We start from the raw sequence: 25,551 nt of genomic DNA on the forward strand, positions 1-25,551 counted from the left end.
GTTAATCCTTGGAGAAACTCCTCTTGATGGAATCCCTGAAGAAACTTCACGTGGTGGAATCCCTGAATGAAATCCTCCTCCAAACATCTCTGAAAAAAAAAACTCTGAAATTCTTTGGGGCGTTTCTGGAGGGATCCTTGGATGAACATCTCATAGAATAATGACGATGTCATAGAGGAGTTACTGAACTTTAAAAAAATCAATACAAAATCTTGGAAAAACTTCTTATACTAACTTCTTAGAAGATCTGGAGGCAAATATTTAAACTTCTGGAAATATCCCTTGAGGAATTTGTTTAAAAAAGGCTACTGGAGCTCTCCAGAAACCGTTTGAAGTAATAAGTTCTGCGAGATTGTTTCTTGAATAACTTCTATTAATTCCTGAAGGCACTTCTGCAATAACTGACTTCGAAAACAAGCATTTGTCTCTTGGATATGTTTTACTTACCAATTCTCGCGCTTCCCGAGTAGGTGGAAAAATCTGATGAATAGCATATTCAGTTATGATTGATTGAATTACTGAAGAGCAAAAACTGATATTGGTTTGATTGAAATAAGAGGTAAAAGAACAGAAATAATAGCATATATAGCATAATATGGTGAACTACTCAATAATAGCTCGTTAAGATATTACAAGATCAAAACAATAGCAGACAAGATTTGTCACTTTTTTTCTAGAAAAAAAAATAAAAAAAATGGCAGCATCCAGCATTGAATCTATGACCTTAGGACTCGCAGGCGGCGATGCTTACCACTCAACTGTGGCTCGCTGTTGTAAATAACGTGGGAATAAGAGCATGCGGTTCTTCGTTTCCACAGCTCAGAAAGGGGCACAAGGCATTTCACTAATATTGGGTGTATGTGTTCCATTTCGTGCAGAAGAGCTGAACTTGTTCTTATGTAGAAATTTTCAGCTATTTCGACAAGAACAAAAACTGATATATCACTTTGAGCTATTCGTGCGATATTCATTAGAATTATCTATATAACTTATCAAAATCACATCGAGCTATGACAGCAAAAATCCCGGAATAATCCGAAGAGAAAATCGATGAAGAGAAATCGATCATTGTAGATACGCCTGTATGATACTAAACGCGAGAATTAACGTTTATTCCGGACGTTTCTCGACCGGATTTTAATAGCTTCAAGCCAAATTGCGTCGCAGTGTCGGAGCAACGGACCACAAGTAGGTTTCTCTCCATAATTCATTTCGGACATCCTCCGACTCCCGGTCGGAAATATATTTCAACTAGATTCTTTCAAAGGGAAGGCTCCTAGAAAGACTCCTTTCAGAAGTGCTAAGGTTCTCACGGCTAGTTTTGCATTGCTGGTCGCAAACGGTGCCGAGATTCTGAAGTGGCAGCTGGAATGGAGCTGATCATAACCATTCTCACTAAGCACGCCCAGAGTTGCACTCTGTCACTGTCAATGGTAAGCAAATCGCTGATTTTGATAGGCCGACTGCGATCCAAGTCAGCGTGCGCTCTATGGTCCACTGCACAAATTTAAGCTGGCTTGCTTACTCTCACAGGAAATTTGACATAAAGGTGCCGACACCGCTCAAACGTCAAATTTCGTGTGAGAGTAAGCAGGCCAGTATAAATTCGTACAGTAATCCATTGAGTCACCGTCACTTTCCTTGTTCCATCAGAACTGGACTGACTGTGTTGGTGTGTGGAAATCACTGATAGGCCAAACAAACTCCCGGCAAAGAAACTTCCGAATTTTCAGCGCACCTGCTCACTGTTTACCCTTCACGCCGAGGAAAAAACTCCTGGCACGGAAACATCTGAATCTTGCTCCACTTGCTCGAATAGCAAACTGTCGGCAAGTAAATTCTCAGGACACACGTTTACTGTTCACTTTTCGCGCTGAATAACAAACTCCCCAGAAGAAAACTTTAAAATCTTTCGCAAACTCGCATTGTTTACCCTTTGCGCTGAATTACAAACTCCCGGTAAGAAAACTTCCGACTTTTTCGCACAAACGCTCACTGTTTACTCTTCGCTCTGAATAACACTGTTTACTTCAGTTTTTCATATTCAGCAACGTGTACCATTTACCCTCGTTGGTTTGATCGCACCCAATCTGAATTTGACCCCCGCTAATCTGCACATCTGCACAACTAAAACTTGTTCAAACGTTATGCTGTTCATGAAACGGAGTGAAACGGAGTGTAGAATCAAAACAAAACAGCCAAAAAAATTATCATCAGTGTGGTTTTTGATGCCCACAGGGATCAGGTATCAGTAGGTCGGCTCTAGAGGCACGTTCTCCTCCATTTGGGAAATTTGTGCCCACAGGGATACCAGAAGGCTAGAAGTTCAAATTAAAAAATAAACCCCGTTTGTTTGCATGAGGGTGTCGTTCAAACCAACGGGGGTAGACGGTACACTAGTAAACGTCAAAGTTATTGTGGATTTACCGGCTACTTGTATTCTACCGGTTACTTGAGTAGCCGTTGCAAAGTAGCCGTTTTCATATAAAAATCAACTTGATTGTCAAAAAATGAATGTCGCTGAATAGCTAGTGGCAACGAGGAATAGCGCATACAAAAAAAGGTTTAAAAACATTTTAAAGTTACTCTATTTATAAAACGGCTACTTTGGAGGCCATACTGAAGCGACCGGTAGAATACAAGTAGCCGGTAAATCCACAATAGCTAACACAAGCGCTCTGGTGGAACGATCGCGGCAATCAGAAATATTTTCAATTTATTGGTAGATGTGCAAGTGCTAATAAGCCCGCACGTAAACTGTAGCGACACCAAAACGGTTGAAATCAACATCTGAGGACATCAGAAATACGTTCGAATAGAATATTCATGTTCCACATTCATTAGAAAACTATGGAATCCAAAGTTTTTATACATCAATTAAAAGACGTTTGAGGTTTTGATGGTTTTAGGCAACATTTGTGACATAAAAATGTTTGATTCCATGATAGGTTACCATATTATGTTTCCAGTTCAAAACCGAATTAGCGACATTTTTTCTTTTACTTCCGCTGATTTTGCCTTGCGTTAAACACTATGTCGGAAGTGGGGCGCTGTATAGAGTACCAGGTGTACAATACAGCGCCCCACTTCCGACATTGTGTTTAACGCAAGGCAAAGGCAGCGCAAGTAAAAGAAAAAATGTCGCTAATTCGGTTTTGAACTGGAAACATAATACATAAACACATCTAAATCGCAATGTTTTCTAACAACAGAAAAACATACTAATGTAGATATATCAACCTAAAGTTATTTTTTGGAACCAACGGAGCTAGTTTTTAACTTAAACATTTAGGAATCGGCTGCACACGATTTGACATTGCTTAGATCATTATGAGTAGGACAGAGTCGACCTTGTTTTTTTTTTCTTTTTTCGCGCATGCGTTATCTGTCAAAATGATTTGGGATCTGTCAAAAAGTTTCGTGCAATGAAGAATACCTGGTTACATTACAAACTGTTTTGTTTTGATTCTGCGTTCCGTTTCACTGTGTTCCAGTGCAGGATGACGTTTGAACCAGTTTCAGTTTGAACGATGGGCAGCTTAGCCCCGCACGGAGCGTTTTTGCCGCTTCTCCCCCAAATAACAATCGTCAAACCAGACACGGAGGCATATCAGGGTCGTTATTATCTCTGATTAATTTGTACATTCATTAATTCCTCGATCGGGTGGATGGTCAAAAGTAGACGGAGAAAAAGCAAAAAAAAAAAACGTTTTGTTTAGTCAACTTATTCATTTGTCGAACATGGATCGACCGACAACGAGCAACTGCCGGGACGTGTTGATGTTGTGCAGCTGAATGAGTGCTGCACGTTGCTGCTGACAGTGTGTAAGAGCGCAATCAACAGCGTCCAAGCCTAGCCGCTGGAGAGCTCATAAATAATCTCGATCACCATAGAGAGCGCAACAACGAGGACCTATGAAACTGTCAATACCTGACCGAGACTGGCTGGCTGGTAGACAACCATGCCGCCGGGACTGTTGTTAGTACCTTTACAAGAAATGTCACACGCAATGACAATGTGGGGTACCAACACGATTGCCCATAGGTAGGTATGGGACCCCTGCCGGGCGTATTCGATTCCAGTTGAGGGCTGCTTTATTGGACTTAAACATACAAAACACCAAGACTTCGTCAGCCAGCAGCAGCGGTCCGTCGGTCAGCATTCCAACCCGAACACACGAAAAACCCATTCAAGAACCCTGTGGCAGGTTTCTACACCAGTACCACCACCACCGGGGTGATCTGAAATCCACGATCCACGGGGGGTGCCTTGTGGTGTGCATCGTATCATGGCTGGGCTCTTCTTCGCTTCGGGGTTGGTTGAAACGGAGATCTTCCACACCAACGACGATGACGACGACGATGACGATGAGCATGAACCAGCCAGCAGAGATGATGGCCAACAGCCAGCAGTGGTGAATCGTAAAAATTAACACTCTGCTCTGGGCGGTTTGAGTGGGTTCCACACTGGCACACTGCTCTGGCACTACTGGCCCATTCGGATGCGGAGCGGATGGTGGCACAGAGGGCGGAGGTGCCTTTGGTAATTATTTATCGAAGCGATATTAATTTTGAAGTTGTGAAAGGTTCGTCACTTACTGCCTACGCAGAAACCGGTGCAGTCACTTGGATGTAGAGTTGTTGCCTCTGTGAGGTGGGTTTGATTGGTTTTATGCGTGAGCAATGCGGTGGACCTTCGTCGTAGTGCAGGTGTTGTAAGATACAGTGTGAGTTAGGCGATCACAACTAGACTGCCGAAGAATACTAAATTTGATTTTTATAATCAGCTCTTTTTCAAATCTAAGGACTTTCAGTCCGTCTCAATGACGTAAACGGGTGTAGAGCTCTTAAACACCGAACCAGTTTGTCACTGGATTAGTCACCAGTCTCAATTGAAGCACAGTACGAGGCCTATTCGTACACAATAGGTACTGCACAACAGTAGTTTGTACGAGCACATCCAGGTCATCGCTGGAATGAAGCTTGGAAGGATATGAACTATCACCACTAGCGTTGGGCAATTTTGAATCGATGTTCGCAACATCGATGTTGTGAAACTTGGATAATCCACCGACAATCACCCAGCATGCAGCACCGCCGACCGGGCCACACAACCGATCGCCTCGCGTGTCTGATACTGACTGTGTGCCACTCGTTAGTGTGTTGAACGTGCGATCAATGCCCGTAGTATGCAAGAGTATTAGACTGGTCCATGCCGCAGACTGGCACACTCCACACATCCTCCCTCTTCTCTATAAAAAGTGATGCGTACACTGCAAAAATTCCACACATTTTTATTGGAAAGCATCCATGGATTTAATTTATAAATTTTATTTGCGCACACATACTCGATTTCCACGCTGGATTACACATAAAATCGATGGACCTTATAAACATTATGTGTGTCCACACATGAAAAAGGGTTATCTTTGTGTCGATACACATATTAATTATATGTTTGACAAATTGTAAAAATCTATGTGTGCGACACATGCATACAATATTTGCAATTATTTTTTCAGTGTATATTTGCCTTATCCAATTCTTACTCACTTCTCTTCGCTGATTCGAGTCGAGGAAGATGCAGCAAAAGATTTGCCCCAAGTGATCCACCCAAATCCATCGCTTTTTCTTTTTCACACGAACCCGTCGGAGCCCTTCACAAATACAACATTGTGCATATCCACTGACATATTCCGATGATAAATCGTAACATACAAACACCATTCCACTCTCATCAATATATGCAGATGCTGTAATGTTGAACTAACACAGAAAGTAACGAGAACTCCACGAAAGCATTATTGTTATAAATGGATATACGGTCACTCATGAATCGTGTCACTCGTTGATCATTTGAAGTTCGAATTGGAAACGAATAAATATGCTGCCAGCCATGTTATCCATCCGATCGTATGTGGCATGCTGCCGTCACTGGCGATAAATACACAAAAACAAAATCAACAGTCGTTCGTTGCAGGAACCTTGATACTAGGTTTATCAACAGACTGATTTCTTCAAACAGCAGTACATCTATGAAATACCCATGTTTCCGGACACCACCATTAAGGATGTCTCCTGTGGGTGTAGTCGGCTCTCAAGCCAGACAACCCCATCACCCCAAGAACAGTAGCGGCCATTTCCCATAATTCACGATCTATACATGCCTGTTCAAATCTAACAAACCATCTGCTTATCTCTCGTGAATCAGACGAATGATTCCCGAGTGAAAGCCAAAAACACGGATCAGGCCGTAAGGTAAACTAAACAAACTGCTAAGTATGGTTTAAACAGGTTTCGGTAGCTATGCCAGTCGTCATATTTTAACTCTTGCGTGGTCATCCCGATCAACACGCCTTTGCCTTTTCAATAGACAATGTACAAAGCATGGTCGTCCCGAACAGCATGCCATTTAAACGCTTGCGTGGTCATCCCGATCAACACGCCTTTGCCTTTTCAATAGACAATGTACAAAGCATGGTCGTCCCGAACAACATGCCACTTAAACGCTTGCGTGGTCATCCCGATCAACACGCTTTTGCCTTTTCCTTAGACAATGTACAATGCATGGTCGTCCCAAACAGCATGCCATTTCAACTCTTGCGTGGTTATCCCAATCAACACGCCTTTGCCTTTTCAATAGACAATATGCAAAGCATGGTCGTTCCGAACAACATGCCATATTTCAACTTTTGCGTGGTCATCCCGATCAACACGCCTTTGCCTTTCCAATAGACAATAAACATAGCATGGTCGTCCCGAACAGCATGCCATTTAAACGCTTGCGTGGTCATCCCGATTAACACGCTTTTGCCTTTCCCTTAGACAATATATAATGCATGGTCGTCCCGAACAACATGTCATTTCCTTAGGCAATGTACAAAGAACTGAGTTGGACAAAATCCGTCTTCAATTATCCCTTTAGTTTTCAAGCAGTCACCCCTCTCGAAACTATACATTAAGATGCTCTCCTTATCTCCGCAACATGGTTTTATCATGTCTCTCAACACCTCTTTATTTTCAATCTCACAGTTGAAAGTTGTGCACAACCAATAACTTTGGAAACCATGAGCTTAAGCCTGGATTAACGCATGAAATTTGCATTGAGTAGTATGATCTAAGGGGGAACTGCATAAAAGGCATTAAGATAGTAAGTAAACCAGTGGTAAAAAGTGTAATAAATGGATTTACATCAGAAATCAATCGAAACTCACCTTGTTACAGGCTACGGGAAATAAGCTTTTATTTAGCTCCTGACTACACCGCTTTACTCGATGTTCACCACACAAATTTGCAGTACAACACCCGGGATAGCCGTGTGACTGCCGTACAACGACACACGTTATCAAGAAATTCTCACAAAACTGTCCTCAACGGAGTGAACCATCATCGGCAGCCAGGGTTCCTGATTTCCACTTTTCATCTTCTTCCACATTCGAAGACAGTCAGCAGCGAACGGTTGTCGCTTTAGTTCGTGTGTATGCTTGTCAGCGACGGCAACAAACTCTGGCGAACGGTGGGAAGCCACACTCGGAAATTACTCATTCGTCCACATTCGCATCGCAAGCGAATGCGATTCGTGAGTGATGCGATTGATATTGTGCATACGAATTTTTGATGTTTACGAATTATTTTCTTTGCTAATCTAACATTTCAACAAAAATACAGTAAAAATGTATGCATTACATGCAGAAATTCTCTTCTACTTATGATAATAGCCGCTTCGATCGCTCACCAGCATTCTTCACCATTCGCCATTCATTCATTCGCTTGCGATCCAAACTGCGACGAATGGCAACGAATATTCATGTCAAGCAGCTGGTTCATCGCTTCCCACTGGTGATGGGGTTGCGTGTTTGATCACGACGATCCGTTTGCTGCATCTTTCTCGACTCGCTTCAGCAAAGAGGAGTGAATATGAATGGAGTGAGGCGAATATACCGATCCTTGTCGGCAGCACTAACAACATCAGTCCATGCACCTGTGATGGTGAAAACAACACAGGACGTGTTCCACCTCCCAGTACACGGTTCTTCTTAATGAAATCACAAAGATTAGTGATACATAAATATACAAACAAAATGTCGCCAATCTTCGTGTGAACGTTAGTTTGTTTTCTTTCAGTAAATCCATCACGGCTGAAAAATTATGCTCCTTTAGCACTGTATGGAAATTTACCAGGACATATCTCAATTATCTTCCAAATCTAGAACAACGCATCGAGAGCATATTCCTGTTTTATTAAAAAAAAAACTCACTCCCACCTTTTCCCGAAAAACACAATATCGAGACCGATCACTGTAAACATATCAAACCCACTCACCCGCCAGCACCGCACCTGTCCTTATAAACAACTTAAACGGATCAGCACCCGCAATCTAGATAACAAGTGGGTTCTTCAATGCCTGGTATACATGGTGCAAGTGACTTGATTCAAGTCAATGGGGAATGTCCCATTGAATGCGAATTGAACGTGTAAACACCGCCATTCATCTCACTTGACTTGAACGAAAGTTGAACATGTTGAACTTTCTCGTTCACGTCGAACGAAATCATCTCACTTGCGTCGTCTAAACCCACGATTCATGGGAGCTGCATGGAAAATATCTGTCAAGCGGGATGAATTCATTGAGCCATTTTACGAAGTGACAGCATGACAAAATGTTGATGATGATATTGATTTTCACAGGTAAGGATGCTACCTCATGTCAAAATTTCATATATAAAAATGGCTCGTGAAATTTACTATTCAGTTAGCATACGTACCGCACGAATTGAACAAAGTAAACATTGCTCCATTTGAGATGCGTTCAAAAGCAGTCAAGTTAACACTCAAGTCATTTTCTAAGTCTAAACACATCACTTCATTGGATTGAACATGTTTGAGAAGTTTGCAAGTGAATTGCTCGTTTCAATTTAAAACAGTTTAAATTAGACATAAGGGTGTCCAGACCACTCTATATTCGAAATCATCCAAAACTGGATCAACATCCAAAATTTCATCATTTTTGGAAACTCGTAACCATTTTGAATGAAAAAGTTTGTCTGATAATACCTCCTTCGGGGCGAGCCGTCATTCAGATCAAGCAGGGAATCATGGTGTATTATTATCAATTACAACCATCAACAACAAAAAAAAAACAGACAACATTAGCATACAGTACGAAAAGTAGATCCACTGGCCTTGTCCGATGTACATATACATGCATTCTATTTCCCAAGAAAACTCGCCGGAGAGAATACAAATGGAAGCCTGAATGCCACTTCACAACAACCACTTCCCAACAGAATGTCAATTTTCACAGCAGCCCGTCAAATGTTTAATCCAAGAAATAGAGGCTTGCAGCTAAAACATAACCTCATCGAATTCTCATACGATTTGTAAACATTGCTCTCAATTTTTTTTGAGGGCAAGAACGGCTTTATGGACTCACGCTGAAGGAAAGAAAGAGAAGGAGACAATGATGACGTTAGCGTGCAAGCTCCCATACCAAAAAAGGCTTTGGCACCAATACTTATGATTATAAATATGTATTTATTTCACTTGCACACACAAACCCACAAATTCACACACACAGCGGAGCGTGCGAACTGATTTCTGATTCCTCCCCACAACACGACGAAAAAATAACATAACAAGCTCTCCATTTCCGACAACAAGTGACCAATTCAAAGTCAATCCTCTGGTTGAGGTGCTTTTCCACCTATATCAAAGTAAAATGGAACCGTTGGTTGTATGGACCAATTCATCTTACCTTCTCCGTGTCTTTTCCTCTTATCTGTGGCAACTGAGGACACAGTTTACCATAATCACTACTTATAATGCGCCGGAAATTTGAGGGGTAACATCAGCATGCCCATTTACAGATGCACACGTTTGCATACACAAGCAAACAGAAAAAAAAAAACGCTTGCCACAAATCATCAAACACCCGACGTACTTCGGTGCAGCAGTGCAGGCATATTCGCCAGCCACTACCACGCAAACGCGACCGCCACACACCCTCAATCACCACTCAAACCGAGGTCCACACACACCAATATTATAAATACCGAAATGAACACGTCAGCCGTAAAGCTACAGTTGATGCTTGCGCTGCTGCAAAGGTTCGGATCTGCTTCTTTTTTCTTTTCACTTCACGCTCACTCATTTCACAAGGACTTTATTAAACACTTTCGAAAACACTAATCGCGCTCATACTGGGTGTTCGGCAATGAACACAAGAATATTTAGGCACGAAGCACTGGACTGTATTGGGATATAGTACAGCGGAAAGAGAACGGGAATTTCGGACTGGGAGGGTTCAAACACTGGATCACTTTAACACTACACTTAATACTTTATTCTCTTCCTCTATTACTATTTACACTTCACTTTTATTTGGCTAATTTCACTTCGCGTTGTTTAAGCCACGCGAACGCTTATCACTTGTCACTTTCGGATTACAACTGACTCGCTACTAGGAACGGGTCGCATATTTATACCCAAACATGTGGTATTCCAGAACCACGTGGAATATTCTACGCGCGCGTAGAACCCACGCGACGTGTGTGGAACAAACCATCATCGCGCTACCTACAGGGCGCCGACGACGAGAGTCGATGATGATGATCATGACGGTTGCGGCGGTGCGGTTCGCTGCTGCTCTCACGGCAGGATCTCACGGCACTCATTCTCTCGCTGCTGCTCGCTGATGTTCCGTCGGCTCGGGTGAGTGTGCGAGCCTCGTGACGATGCTTGGTGACGGTTCTGATGCGATGGTTGGAGTGGGTTGCGCAGCTTTGGATGCTGCTGCCCTTCTTGGGAGCGTATGTTCGCGAACATACTCCCGCCCGTTGGAATGCAGTTCCAATTCCAGTGGTCGTTGGCTGCTGCTGTCTCTCAAAGGAAGGCGGTGGTCTTAATCGCGACCGGAAAACTTGCTCAGGATTGTGGATGAAACTGCTTATCTGCCTACCCTTCGGTAGATAACCGTCGATGTTGTTCACTAGTTTCCGCACTGGTTGGAAGTCCTTGCCTGCTAAACTGCTTACTAGGGTGGTACATACTGGGATGACTCCAGAAGGCTTCCTTGTATCCGCACGCTTTGCTGGATTCCTGTTGCGTTCGAAATGAAGCAACGTGTGATGCCTTTTCGAACACTTCACACATGACTTGCTGTTAGAACACGCTACGCTATGATGGCCCCTTCTCAAACAATTGAAGCACATGCTTAGCTTCTTCACCATGGTTTGGCGCTGATCCATGGACAGCTTCTGGAACACGGAGCACTTGAAATTTTGGTGCTGTCCGGCACAGAAGTCGCACATATACATCGACGACACTAACGCTGCATTTGATGTCATGGAAGGTAGGAACTTAGATGCAGGTGGCTTCTGGTTGGAGATCTTGATGCTTGTGGATACGCTGGTTGCACTTTCCTCGCATCTCTCTAGGATGACACAGCGTTGCTTCAGGAATTCGATCGTCTGCTCGTACTCTGGAAGCTCCGTCTGGTCAATTGAAGCTTCCCACAACTCACGGGTCTGGTCATCCAATGCGTGAGTGAGTACGGTCACCACGAGCAGCTCCGACATTCCTGAAAGCGGTTGACCAAGCTTGCAGAGGTTCTCCACGTGGCGGGTGCATTCATCGATGAGCCTTCGGAGGTCCTTCGACGACCTCTTAGTCATCTTTTTCATGTTTAGGAGGCCTACAATGTGAGATTCCAAGATTAGCCGCTTATTACCGAACCTTTGCTCCAGGATGTCCCATGCGCGCTGGTAGTCGTTGTCCTGCAACGTTTCGAGGTCGATGACACCAGCGGCATCTCCTGTCAACGAATTCTCAAGGTGGTATAGTTTCACAGTGTCCGAATCTGACGAACGCCGCATCAGGTCCTGGAACATGGCCTTGAAGCGTGGCCATGCTTCATAACGACCATTGAAGGTTGGCAATGGAGCACCAAAGGACTGAGACTGTATGATGATCGGCTGTTGGTTGGTTACACACGGTGGCTGCTGAGTTGGCGGCACGGTCAACTTCTCTGTAGAACTCTCGAGCAGCACGGAAACCTCCTCATACAGGTGCATGAACCGCAGGTAGTGCTCATCTTGCTCATCACGCTTGTCGGCTGAGGACTGAGCAACAATCTCCTGGTGCAACCTGATAAACTCGGCCTTTTCGGTCTCAACACTCCGTTGAAAAACTTTCACTTGGGCTGGCCTTAGCTCGCTTCCATCCTCTTCGGCCTGCTTGAGGGTAGTTAGGATTCGGTTCACGTTGCGTTGTGCTAATCCACGGTTGTGGACTAGCGCCTCAAGCTGGGCTTCACACTCGGCAGAATCAGGCACCTTCTTCATCGGTGTCCGTTTGGTTGGCATCCTGATGTAATCCTTCACGGGTCAGTAACACGGGGATGTGGACAGGAACTCCGACGCCTTTGTTGCGATGGATGGGAGGTAGCACACGGAGTCCGAAGCGGTGGCAGCAACACTCAACACTACGGCGACAAACGGGAAACTTCGCTTCACCGGTTACAATCACCGAAACCGACGCGTGTGTCGCCACGGAGGGAAAAATCACTTAACGATTCCGAAGCGACGGACACAAAACACTACGCGACGGTGAAATCAACCACGTATTGGCAGGAGACCGACGCGCTTGTCACAACGGGTGGAAAATATCACACAATGCCCGAAGTGACGAAAGGTAGCACTACGCGACGGCGGACTCACTCGGGGTATCACAAAAATCGACGCGCTGGTCGGACCGGATAGAATAAGTAACACACGAATTCCGGAACGACGGCTAAAATCACTACGCGACGACGGTTTACACTCGCGGACCGACACGGATACGGACGTTGTCGGAGCCACGTCCACGCTCTTCACTGCACAGCACGCTGTTGAAGCCACGTGCACGCTTCTAAACTACGCACTGCCGCGCTGTCGAAGCCACGCGGAACGCTTTTTAGGCAACACACTACCGCGTTGTTCAAGCCACGCGGCACGCTTTCACACACTACCGGATCCTGATCCGGCTCGAAGGACCAAATTGTGTTCGGCAATGAACACAAGAATATTTAGGCACGAAGCACTGGACTGTATTGGGATATAGTACAGCGGAAAGAGAACGGGAATTTCGGACTGGGAGGGTTCAAACACTGGATCACTTTAACACTACACTTAATACTTTATTCTCTTCCTCTATTACTATTTACACTTCACTTTTATTTGGCTAATTTCACTTCGCGTTGTTTAAGCCACGCGAACGCTTATCACTTGTCACTTTCGGATTACAACTGACTCGCTACTAGGAACGGGTCGCATATTTATACCCAAACATGTGGTATTCCAGAACCACGTGGAATATTCTACGCGCGCGTAGAACCCACGCGACGTGTGTGGAACAAACCATCATCGCGCTACCTACAGGGCGCCGACGACGAGAGTCGATGATGATGATCATGACGGTTGCGGCGGTGCGGTTCGCTGCTGCTCTCACGGCAGGATCTCACGGCACTCATTCTCTCGCTGCTGCTCGCTGATGTTCCGTCGGCTCGGGTGAGTGTGCGAGCCTCGTGACGATGCTTGGTGACGGTTCTGATGCGATGGTTGGAGTGGGTTGCGCAGCTTCGGATGCTGCTGCCCTTCTTGGGAGCGTATGTTCGCGAACACTGGGTGATTGTGGAAAGCTTTACCGATTCTTTTTCTGAAAATTATCCTGGCAGGTTCGCCAATGTGAAACTTGGATAATCCACCGACAATCACCCAGCATGCAGCACCGCCGACCGGGCCACACAACCGATCGCCTCGCGTGTCTGATACTGACTGTGTGCCACTCGTTAGTGTGTTGAACGTGCGATCAATGCCCGTAGTATGCAAGAGTATTAGACTGGTCCATGCCGCAGACTGGCACACTCCACACAGATGTTTTTGTTCTGATTAATCAATTTTTTGAATCGATGTTGAAGCCCCACGAAATCGACCGAATTGATTGTTTACCTTCGATTTTTCTTTCGATTCACAAATATTTAATTTCTTTGTTTAGAATGCACTGTAGAATTTTACCATTAAAAAAATTACCTAAAATCGAGGTAAAATGTACATAAAATCGAAGTTCATAAAATCGACAGTCTGTAAAATCTAGCGTCCACTAAATCAAGGTATACCTGTATATCTCAGGTTTCTAGGTCAGTCCTAGGATAGGATACGACAACTAGTCAGCCCAAAAGAGACCAATTTGGGGACCAATAATCATGGCAACGCGGAAAAACAAGACAGCAAGCTGTGAAATTAGACAGAGAAGTTGCAGGTGTCACATCCTATCCTAGGGTCAGTCCACCTCTGGATTCCGAACATTTTTTTGAGGATCCCTCTCAGGATTCTTGATGATTTTCCCTTAATAATGTGGAAGATCCTCTCTTAGGGTCCCTCTAAGAGTTCTGGGGCAATCTGATTCATGATTCTAATGGGGTGGCTTTCAATACTGCAGGAGAATTTCTCTCAGGGTGAGGCAATCCATCACAGGATTCAGGGGGAATCCATCTCGGGAATCTAAGGAAATCCCTCTGGATTCTGGATGATTTCCTACTAAATTCTGAGAGAATCCATCTTAGAAAACTGGAGTAATCTCTCCCGGGATTCTATGGAAATCCTTAATAGAATTCAGGAAGAATTCCTATTGGAAAAATTTTTTCTCTCTTTTCTGGGATAAGGTTTCTCAGGATGATGATGTAATAATTTTCAGCATTTTGAAGGAATATCTCACATATTTTTAGAGGAACCCTCAGAATTAAGGAAGAGACCCTTTAACTCTAAAAGGGATACCTTCATGGCCTCAGTTTCGTCACTTCGCTGAGTGTGTTCCATGAAAGACGAGCTCCAATGGACCCCAGGTATCCCTTTTAGGGTTAAAATCCTAGAGGAATTTTACTCAACAGTATCATAAAGGAATACCTATCAAAATTCTCCGCAATCTCTGGATTCTAAGAAAATTCATTGCAGGATTTTGGGGTATTCCCTATCAGGGTTCTCTACCAAGGGTGAAATCGCTTTCAAGATTCTAAGAAATTTCTGGATGATCTGAGATGATTCTTCTAAGGATTCAGGAAAACCCTCGCTTAGGATCCCACTCATAATTCTGAGGAAATCTTTCTCAACATTCTCAAGAACTCCTCTCAGACTTCTTGGAGAATCATACTCAGCATTCTCAAAATTGTAGCGAAATTTCTCTTAGAATTCTGGGGGAATATTTCTTAGGATTCTAAGAGAATCCCACACAGGATTCTACATAAGATCCTTCCCAAGATTCTCTGAAAATTCGGCTCTCTGGGGAAATTCCCGTCAGGATTCTGGGACCATGATTCTGGAGAAATCCTTGGGCATCTGGGGCTATATTTTTCGAGATTCTCGGGCCCTTTCTTTCAAAATTATTACTTATTGAAGAATCTCTCACGAGATTGTAGGCAGAATTTTCTAGAGAAATTTGGATTTTGGAGAACCCCTCGCATAGATTTATGATTCCTCTTAGGGTTCGAAAGAAATCCTTTTCAGCATTCTATGAGAATCTCAGTAGAATTTTGTTTTCTGTATTCTGGAGCAGTTGCTCGCAAAAATCCCTTTCAGAATTCTGGGAGAATCCCTCTTAGTAATCAGGGAAAATCCCTGACACGATTGGGAGAATTCTTTTGAGGTTCTGGTGTAATTATTTAAAGTATTCTAGAGCAATCACTCTCAGGGACAACCCCTTTCAGGAGTTCAGGGGAATCCTTTCAAAGGTTCTGGGGGAATGCCTTTCAGGAATCTGCGGTAATTTCTATTTTATGTGGGAATACCTCTTAGAACTCCAGGGAATCCTTCTCAGGATGCTGGGGAAATCCATTCAAGAAGTTTTAGTAATCCCTTCCAGAGACAATCCTAATCAGATTTTCGGAAAATAACCCGCGTAGGATAATAGATATATTTCTCTCAAGAATCTGGAAGAACCCCTCTTATGATCCCTCACATGATTCTGAGGAAATCACTCGTAGAATTCTGCGGAATACCTCTCAGGATTCTGCCAGAATTATTCTCAGCATTCTAAAAGAATCCACCCAATATTTTAGGGGAATTCTGGGAGAAATACTCAAAGGGCTCTGGAGGTCTTCTTCTCAGGATTCTGGGGAATCCTATCTTCCAGAATTATATAAGAGTATATATCAGGTTTCTGTGGCAGTCCCGCCAGGTATTTTGAAGGAATCTTTCTCAAAATTCTGGAGTAATCCTACTTAGAGTTCTAAGCTACGCTTTCCATATTCTGGTTAAATACTTTTAAGTTTCTTGGGGAATTCATCTTAGAATTCTGAAAATCTTTTTTTTTCTTGTGAGAATCTCTCTCAGTATCTACATGAATTTATCTCAATAATGTGAAAGAACCGCGCTTGGAATTCCTCTCCGAATTCTGGGAGAATTCATCTTAGGATTCTGGGAAAATCATATTCAGGATTCTGGGATAACCCCTCTTCTGGAACATTTTGGGAACATTTTGGGAGAACCCCAAAGGAGAACTTCTCTTAGGATTCTGAGACAATCTATCACAGGATTCTGGGAGAATTCGTCACGGGACTCTGAGACAATCCGTCTCATAGATATGGAGTAATCTCTCTCAGGATTCTAGGAAAATCCTTATTAGAATTCAGAGAGAATTTCTACCAAGATAACGGAAGAGTCTTGCTTCCTTTTCTAGGTAAAGTCGCTCAAAATTCTGATGTGATTATTTCCAACATTCTTAAAATATCTATCATAATTCTAAAGAAACTTTTCAGAATTCTGCAGGAGTCTCTTTAAAGATTCTGGGGGAGTTTCTCTCATAGTTATGTATTACTTTATAACATCGAATTGATGTGAAAACACCGATTCAAAGCATTCGATTAAATCGGTGAATCGTTTCTGATGATGATTAACCTGGGCTTGTTAGGGGAATATCTGTAAATAAAAAGAAAATCGCGTTAAGTACTGTTCCTTTGAATTCCACTAAGAATTTGCATCCTTTGACAGATACGTATTTCGACCTCAAATGTAAGGTCGTCTTCAGTGTCTTGTACTTGACTCGACTGCTAATCTCGTTTCTGCTAATCCGATTCGAATCGATTCACAAAAATCGATGTCTCAGCCAGATTTGCCCAATGCTAATGACCACCTGAGACATGACCACTACTGTTCCTCGTCAGAATTTCAGAAACTAGGAACGTAAACGTATCAAATGAACTGCTACGCTTACCTTCCACCAGAACCTACACCAAAAAGGGCGCTTTTGTCTTTGTAGCCTCACGATCCTCCACCGACTGCAGCCCACACAAGACGGCCTTTTTCAATTACGCCGACTGTCAAAACGGCAAACCACAATCACACAGCCTTCAGTAGGGGTTCAGTAGGGGGCTGCATCGTGGTCGCCGCGGACGAATGAAACGAAACTGACAGCAATGAGACAGCCTCTGTCTGCCGGGGCAAGCTCTCTTCGCACAAAGCTTGCCCAAAACGGCTTTAAATCAGGAACGGAACTCCTTGAGTGTCTCGCTCCTCTCCTGGTCTGACGATCCGCAACACCCGGTCCCAGTCGTCTTCATTAAATGGTTCGACCAAGACACGATTTGTTTACCGCCGCAAAACAATCACTCCACCCAAAATGCGCGACTTGAAACGAAAAACACCTTTAATCCCCTCGTTCCGCGAACGAGGGGTACTGCGGCGAACAATGGCCGCCAACAAATGGAAAATTGAATTAAATTGAATAAGTCAAAGTGTCAAATCGATAAGTGCTTAATTTGAGGTTAGATGTGAGAACCTGCACCAACTGGTGTTTTCTTGGGAATCCGCCGCCGTCTTCCTTCGGAAACTTGACGTCCCATTACAGGGACGGACCTCTGCCTGGAGAAAGACCCTTTCCTACCGAAGGGAAATTTTAGAAAGGTGAGAAAAATGGTACCCCTCGTCAGCTGGTCCACTCAATTTTTCCGCATTGTAAAATCAGTTTTCTCAAGCTGACAGTTGCGGTGCTACCTAGGCTGAAAACACTCGGAACCGCAAAGCACCGTAGACACCGCTGAAAGAACTGACTGCACTATTACGAACACGATTCCATTCTTTCCGACGCGACGTGCGGGTCTCTTCTGCCCGGGATCGGAACATGTGAATGCGCTAATCTGTCAATCATTCGTCGCTCGCTCCCTCCGTCCAATTCCCGCCATGAGGGGTTCCACCGGGTTCGTTTCCAATATAAGGTAAATTATTATTAGTTGGCTTCTTCTCGACAATTAAATTCCAATCACGGTCGGCCCACACGGACGACTGGAGGAAACGCAATCCTGCGCCAAACGGGCGCACTCGTAAACGGTCGTAAATTAGAACCATTCAGTCGCTTTTGGGTTGGAATTAGGAATTAGGAGCGCTTTTGTCTTTCTTTCCCGTGTTTCTCGACGAGACTCGCAATACCGGGCAGAGCAGGGTGTTGACATCGTGTGGGGACACAAAATCGGAGACAAAGCGCAGCTCATCGATCGCGTTGTGGCGAGTGTGTGTGTGCGATCGGACGTTCGATATCAAATTTTACGATCTAATTCAGATGATTTTATGGTGATGTGCCCGCTCATGCCACTCGGAGGAAAGGTGTTTGCTTACCGGGGCCAAATAGAAGTTTGAGGATTTATGAGCTGGACCCACGAAGGATGGGCGCTGTCTTTATCTTGATTAAATTAGCCGGGATTGTGTTACACACATTTAGGAGTTGTGGAGAAGGTTTCCTATTTCAGAGAGTTATGGATGAGGAAGCGTTGACATTATGCTAATTGAAATGTCTTACAAGTCTATTGTGCTGCTGTTGATTGGGTTGGCTGGCAATATCTGCAGGTGTTAGAAGCTTGTTTAAGGTATAAAGAACGAAGAAGACTTTCAGTCAAGCTTTTAATACAGTTGCATAAACTCGGATTCTTCATGTTAATCTTCATTCTGATCAATAAGTTGCGTGGTTGTGTGCCAGCTGGAATAACTTCTTTTTGCCTTTGCCGTTCACTAAAGTGTACTGAAAGACTATGTTCACTCAAAAAACGAATCCTCTATAAAAGGCTCGGAAGGTCAAGTCACAATGTCACATATACCTATCGACTCAGCTCGGCGAATTGTGATGATGTATGTATGTTCGTATGTATGTGGGTATGGCTGTGCACAAAAAAGTTCACTCACTTTTAAAGCACTTCCAATTGGCCGATTTTTTGGATTTTAACACGATTTGAGCCGGAATTTTACCCCATTGTTTGCTATTGAAAATGATCCGGATCGGTCAAGGCGTTCCGGAGTTATGGCCTTTTTAGTGATCCAGATCAGCGAAGGCGGAACTGGCCATAACTGAACCAAACTCTATCATGCGACACATAAAACTGCTCCGATTTTAGTAACCTTAACCATGGGTGACGAATTTGGTTCGGAAATCAACATTGGGGACCAATAATTCTACAATGTCGACCCAAAATTCAAGATGGCGGATCAACATTCAAGATGGCGGCTGTATTACAGAAATCAAGACTCAAAAAACAAAAGTCAGATAAACGATATGATTTCTGGTGTCATGAAATGGATTTTTGTTAAACGGATGAGAGCGCGACATTCATCAACATGTCACTTGAGTTCTGTAGAAATGGGTTTTCGAAGGCACGAGAAAGGCGCCATCGCCACTAGGAGGATTAATTAGGATTTTTCTTCTGGCTCTACGTAATTTTGGGTTTCCTAGAAACTTTACCAGAAATAGCTCCATGATTTTCTTCTGTGTTTCCTTCAAAAACTCGTTCATGGATCTCTTTAGAAGTTTCTTCAAGGATAACTTCAGGAAGTCTCAAGGGGTTGTTTTATGTAATTTCTTGAAATACTTCCAGAAGTAGTTTTAAGTTTCCTCTGAGGTTTTTTTTTTGGGTATCCTCAAAGAATATTTCTGAAATTTGCATCGGAAATCTACTACGCATGGTTATGTCTTGACACTCAAGCGAAGTTTTTATTTGGATATCTGAGCAAGTTTCCAACCCCTAGTATATCTCCACCAAGAAACTGGCGAAGACAAATATCCCGTTTTAAACTCCTCTTGAAGTTTCTACGCGAATTCTTACAAGAGTTCCATCAGGAATTCAAAATCCTTATGGGATTCGTTCCCTTAAAATTGCTCCGGGAGTTCCTTCTGAGGTTCACCAATACGCTTCTTCTGCATTTCAGCAGTTCTTACGGGGTTTTCGTCAAGAGTTCCTTCATATTTTTTTTTTCTGAAATTCATCTAGAAATTCTTTTTGAGATTCCAGCAGTTTGTTCTGGTGTCTTCCAGAAGTTTTACCCCATGAGTTTTCTGGAATTCTATAACGAGATCTGACAGAGATTCTTGGTATTACTTCAGGAAATCTGTAAGAATTGTGCAGCGAGTATTACACGGTCGAAAAAAACCCCAAGTTCTTTTGAGATTCGTTCAGAAATACTGCAGGAGTTTCTTCTGGGATTCCAACAATAGTTTTTCGAATTGTTTCTGGAGTTCCTTCTGAAATCCTTCCATAAATTCGTTCTTGGATTGCTCCAAAGAGCTTCTGGTGAGTTCCCTCCTGGATAATTTTGAGAATTTCTTCTAGATGTTCTTATCCTTTTTTCGAAAAACTTCGACTACTTTCTTCCGGGAATCAGTCAGGAGTTCCTTCTGGAAAGTATCCAGGAGTTCCTTCAGAACATGTTCCACGCATGCCTTTCTAAAATCTCCAGGACTTCCTTCTGGGAATCTTTCAACGATTATTTCTGGAAATTCTCCAAAAGTTTCTTTCAGAAATCCTCCAAACGTTCCTTCTAATGTTTCCTCTGGAGTGCATCCAGGATCTTCCAGGAGTTTTTTTTTCTGGAAATCCCCCGGGAGACCCTTTTGAAAATCCTGCTGGGTTCCTTGTGGGAATTCTATCGAAACTTCATTGAGTAAACTAACAGAAGTTATTTCTGAGAATTCCTTGAGTTTTTTGGAAGCATTTTAATGGAGTTATTTCTGGGATGCCTCCATAAGTTACTTCTGAAGTTCCATATGGAGTTCCTTCTGGACTTCATGGAGGAATCATCTGATTTCTGGAGTAGTTCCAGGAATGATTTCTGATAATAAAACCCAGAAGAAACCCGGGAGTAATGCGCAGATGCAATAGCTGTAGGATCCCTTGAAGGAACCAGAGAACATTGCGTTAAAAATTTTAAATGTACTTTTTACGGAAATAAATGGCTTTGTTTCAAGCGAATAATAGAAAGTCAAGGATTGATGATTCATTCCTAAAGATACTCCCACTGGAAGCTTTGCATGAAGCTCTGGAGAAATCTCTAAAAATATTCCCCTAAAGAAATCCAACCAGCAGTTCCTAGAAGAATCACTGGAGAAATTCCTGGAGTGTTCCACAGAGGAATTCTAGAGAAATCTCAAAATATATCTCTATATGAGCACTTAATGAATCCCTGGGAAAATCTCCAGAGCAATTTCTTGATAAATTCATGCAGAGTTCCTGGGGTAATCTTTAGACGAATCCCTGGAAAAATCCATAGAGGTATTTATGGATAATTCCCAAGCGGAATATTTACGCAAATCACTAGAGGAATCCCTGGAGAATTTCGATATAAATCCCTTGACGAGTTCCGTGAGAAATCATCGGAGGAGTCCATATAGGTATTCTTTGATAAATCCCTAGAAGAATTCCTGAGAGTTCCTGGAGAATCTCTAATGCAATCTCTGGAGAAATCATTGAAGGAATTGTTGGACAAACCTGTAGTGGAACTCTTAAAGCAATCCCCAGCCAAATTCCAGGAGGAATCCACAGGAATTCCTGAAAGACTCTCTCAATGAGGTTTATTGTGTTTCCCGGAGAAATTTCAGGATACACGCCTGAAGGACTCCCTTGAAGAATCACTTTAGGATTCCCTGGAAAATATTTAGAGATATGTTTGTCCAAATTCCTTGAAAGCTCTCTAAAGAAATCTTTAGAGAAATTCTTCGAGGGATGCTTGAAAAATCCCTTAAGAAATCACCTGAAAACTAGTAGGAATTTCTGTAGAAATGTTACGGGGATTTTCAGCTTCCAGTCTTCGCGTAATCATAAACGGATTTATGCTCTACGTCTTTTTCGAAGGATCTACAAATGGACAATGTAGTACAACAATAAACAACATAGTTTACAAAATCTTACAGATAATCACTCCGTTCAATCGTGAGTTAGAATGTGTTGAACATAGTCGCACGTCATCCATTTACTATAACGAGATACAAGATTTTATTTCTGTATAAATCTCTAGAGGAACCCCTTGATAACTCCAAGAAGAATTCCCGCAATTTCAGGATGAAATCTTGGAGGCCTCTGTTGAAAACAAAATTTACATTCCTACACTGAGACGAGATCCGATAACCGCACCACCAGGATTGATGCTAGTCAAACGATCAAACGATCAAATAACGGCGCCAGCCACGTCCTTATAGTCAGTTGGAAAAGGAAAGGAATGTTAGAGTGTTCTGGTTGTTGCTACTAAAGACCGAGATCACCTCTGCATCCCCACAACCAGCACAGTGTGGGGTATTTGTTAGACGAAAAGGATGGGAGATCTGGGAGTCACCGTTGGGTCGGTGATGCGATCCATGGATAGGGGATATTTATAGTGTCCGTAAGGTGAGAGATTGTGTGATGATTACTATGAAGGACAAGCGGCACAGTTCGCTTTGGTTGCATAACTTGTAGGCATTATAAACACTGTGCTATAGAAGTTGGAAGGAAGGGAAACGAATTTTTGCAATTCGTTTCTGATTCTAGCGATGGCTATGAACATATGAATATACAAGAGTTGTATATGTAGAGAAGAGAGAGAGAAAGTGGATAGAAAGATACAAAATAGGATGAAAGGGACGGGCCAGGGATTGAACTCAAGACCTTCTGCATACGAATCAGAAGCGGTAGCCACTAGACCACCAATCCCGTCTTGATGCTAGTTTTATGACAAGCAGAATTGAAAACAAAAGACTAACCCCGTGAACCTTATAATGTTTGATATTTAGGTCACCTAGATTTTGACTAAAACCGCAAAGCCGCAAGACTGATGCAAGTGGCAATTGGTTTTATGTTTTCCAAATGAGAAAAAATCCCACACACTAGAGTCCTACCGTAAAACTCCTACTGCTTAGCTTACCCAACCTGTCCAGCTTATTACAGGAAGGCGCAAATTAATAGCCATTACAAACCCACTCGTCAAATTGAAACCCCTCGTGAAGTGGCGCTATTAGTGACTCAACCCCACAAAGAAAAAAATCATCGACACTGGCCAATCAGTTGAAGCCCTCCCTTTCTCAGTTCGGATCAAGCTCAACCAAAAGCACGAGCGGCGATGACCAACAACGGCAGCGTTTGATTGAAAACTTAACTCCAAAAGAAGCCGCTTTTCAACTCGATGACGACGACGCCGCCCAACCGAAGAAGCGAGCACCAAAACCAACAATCGATCGGATCAATAGATCGGCGGCGCGATCGTTAATTGTTCACCGCTCGCGAGGTTCAAAGCGCGAAAGCTACCACCCTCCATCATCGTCATCATCACCCGCCGCCGACGGCGGCCGTCTACCACCAGATCAACGCTTGCTAATCGCGATGACAGCTACTCTCCCCCCTCTTGGGTAGGTCGTCGAATGCCCGGCGCCCACTCCGACCGCAGCTGATCAGAAAGCTTTTTTCGCGCAACATGATCGCCGCCGCATTGATGGGTCAATTTTCCGCTGAATCACGTGGGAAGCTGCCCCGGACCGATGTCACACAAGCACCGTTTCCAGGCGATTTGGTCCATTGTACTTTCCATCATCTGCAAATCTGGCATCACTGCCCGGGAAGAGACCTCCGTGAAAGCCTCCGCGCATCTTCGCATCAGAGTCGTCAGTAGGGCACAACCTCCCTAATTTAAGTGAAAATTATACACCATTGACTAATGTCTTCTAATTTATAATCCCTCCGGGGTAATAGTTGTATTTTGTCTAGATATTTATCTGCGTGCTCATTATCTGGTCCTTCTTTAATTTCGGTTCTTCCGACTGTTCTCTCTACGCTTCAGGGAGAACCGCATACGCAACGCAACGCGGAGAAAGTGGAAGAAGTCGAAAAGGCGATAAATTGCTCGCTCTCGGGTGACTTAATCCCTCTCGAATGCGATCTCAACAATCGAAGAGGGAACCCTTATCCCATCCAGGATAAGGATCAATGCTGCAGCGGCGTTGGTTTTGTTGGTTTTGTCACTTCGTTTAGCACGGAAAGATGAAATACAGTATGGTATTTGAGACACTTACCGTCCCGTTTTGGTGATGATCATCTCGGTGCCCAGCTCGTTGAACTTGTCCCACAGCTCCTTGGTTTCCAGATGGCACTGAACCGGCCGCAGATCGTCCGAGTTGCACGACCCGACGATCGTTGGTCGTTTCTGGGGGAGAAGAAGTGGAAAGAAGAATACAAAGAATAAATATAGTTGGAAATTTGATGGTTTTAATGTTTTAACAATATAAACGAAAATTATAACTCTACATGATAGAAATACAAAAAACTATTACAAAACAAAAAGATTTGCGAAGTATTCTAAATATCCGAAGCCTTCATTAGTTTAGCAATCATTCCTCAAGAAATCACACAAAAATATGTTTCAAATAATAATTCAAGTATTAAACAATGAATCCCTGACTAATTCTACGCATAAATATCCAATGGAGTCACGAATTTTGTTAGAAATTCTCTGAAGATCTTAGCATAAGTTTTCAAAGGAACTTGAGAAGACTCCCTCAAAAAAATTTCACGTATTTGCAAAGTGTACCTGCTGAAAAAAATTGAGAAGCTCACCTTGAAATTCAGGCTTGAATCGATTAAAAATCTCACCGGCCAAAGCAGCAATGCAAACAATTTTTCAAGAATACCGAGGAGCTCATTATCCTCAAGAATCCTTCGGCACGCCTGCCAACCATTCCAATCAACATTTCTTAGTGAAAAATCTCGAAGGTTGTCCTAGCAGACCCTCAGTCTCACGTTCCAGTGAGGACAAACCTTGTTATGGGGTGTAATACCTACGTAGCTCCATAGCCGTCGGCAGCTTCAGTTTGGAGATGAACGTCCAAGGCTGGCTGAAATGGCATTTGGGAGGGGCTGTCGCTGAGACCGCTGCCAACCAACACAACGATACCCCTCGGATCTGTAACCTTTCTACGGAAGATGATCTCCTATAGCCACCCTCCATCAGTTCTGGGAAACAGAGAACATCTTTGATGGTCTTGCGCGGTCAGTAAAAGAGAACTTGTATTCAATAGTTGTCCTTCGATACCTGAAGGAAATTGCAGACTATCGTGTCTACTACTAAATGTCGAGCGCAGTCGGTTGAATATCCACAGCTAGGACACATGTAGAATCTCGAAGAACCAGCGAATGTTGGTCAACCACACTGCATATATTTATTATGCACATACATTTATTTGTTCAACATCATTAAGACAAGACATAATCAACAATAGTACGCCACAACGTACGCCACAATACT

The 25,551-nt window shown here is 43.3% G+C and overlaps 1 protein-coding gene across 1 annotated transcript in view; it reads right to left on the reverse strand.

Moving 5' to 3' along the window:
* Positions 1–25,551, reverse strand: part of LOC115255405 (T-box protein H15-like) — a 209,511-nt gene that overhangs the window by 175,373 nt on the left and 8,587 nt on the right. The window contains exon 2 of the mRNA XM_062850500.1: positions 24,323–24,453. Coding sequence (XP_062706484.1) covers positions 24,323–24,345 — 23 coding nt within the window. The 5' untranslated portion in view covers positions 24,346–24,453. The remainder of the gene's footprint in view (positions 1–24,322; positions 24,454–25,551) is intronic.

The sequence above is a fragment of the Aedes albopictus genome, chromosome 2 (assembly GCF_035046485.1).
Source record: "Aedes albopictus strain Foshan chromosome 2, AalbF5, whole genome shotgun sequence".
Classification (NCBI taxonomy): domain Eukaryota; kingdom Metazoa; phylum Arthropoda; class Insecta; order Diptera; family Culicidae; genus Aedes; species Aedes albopictus.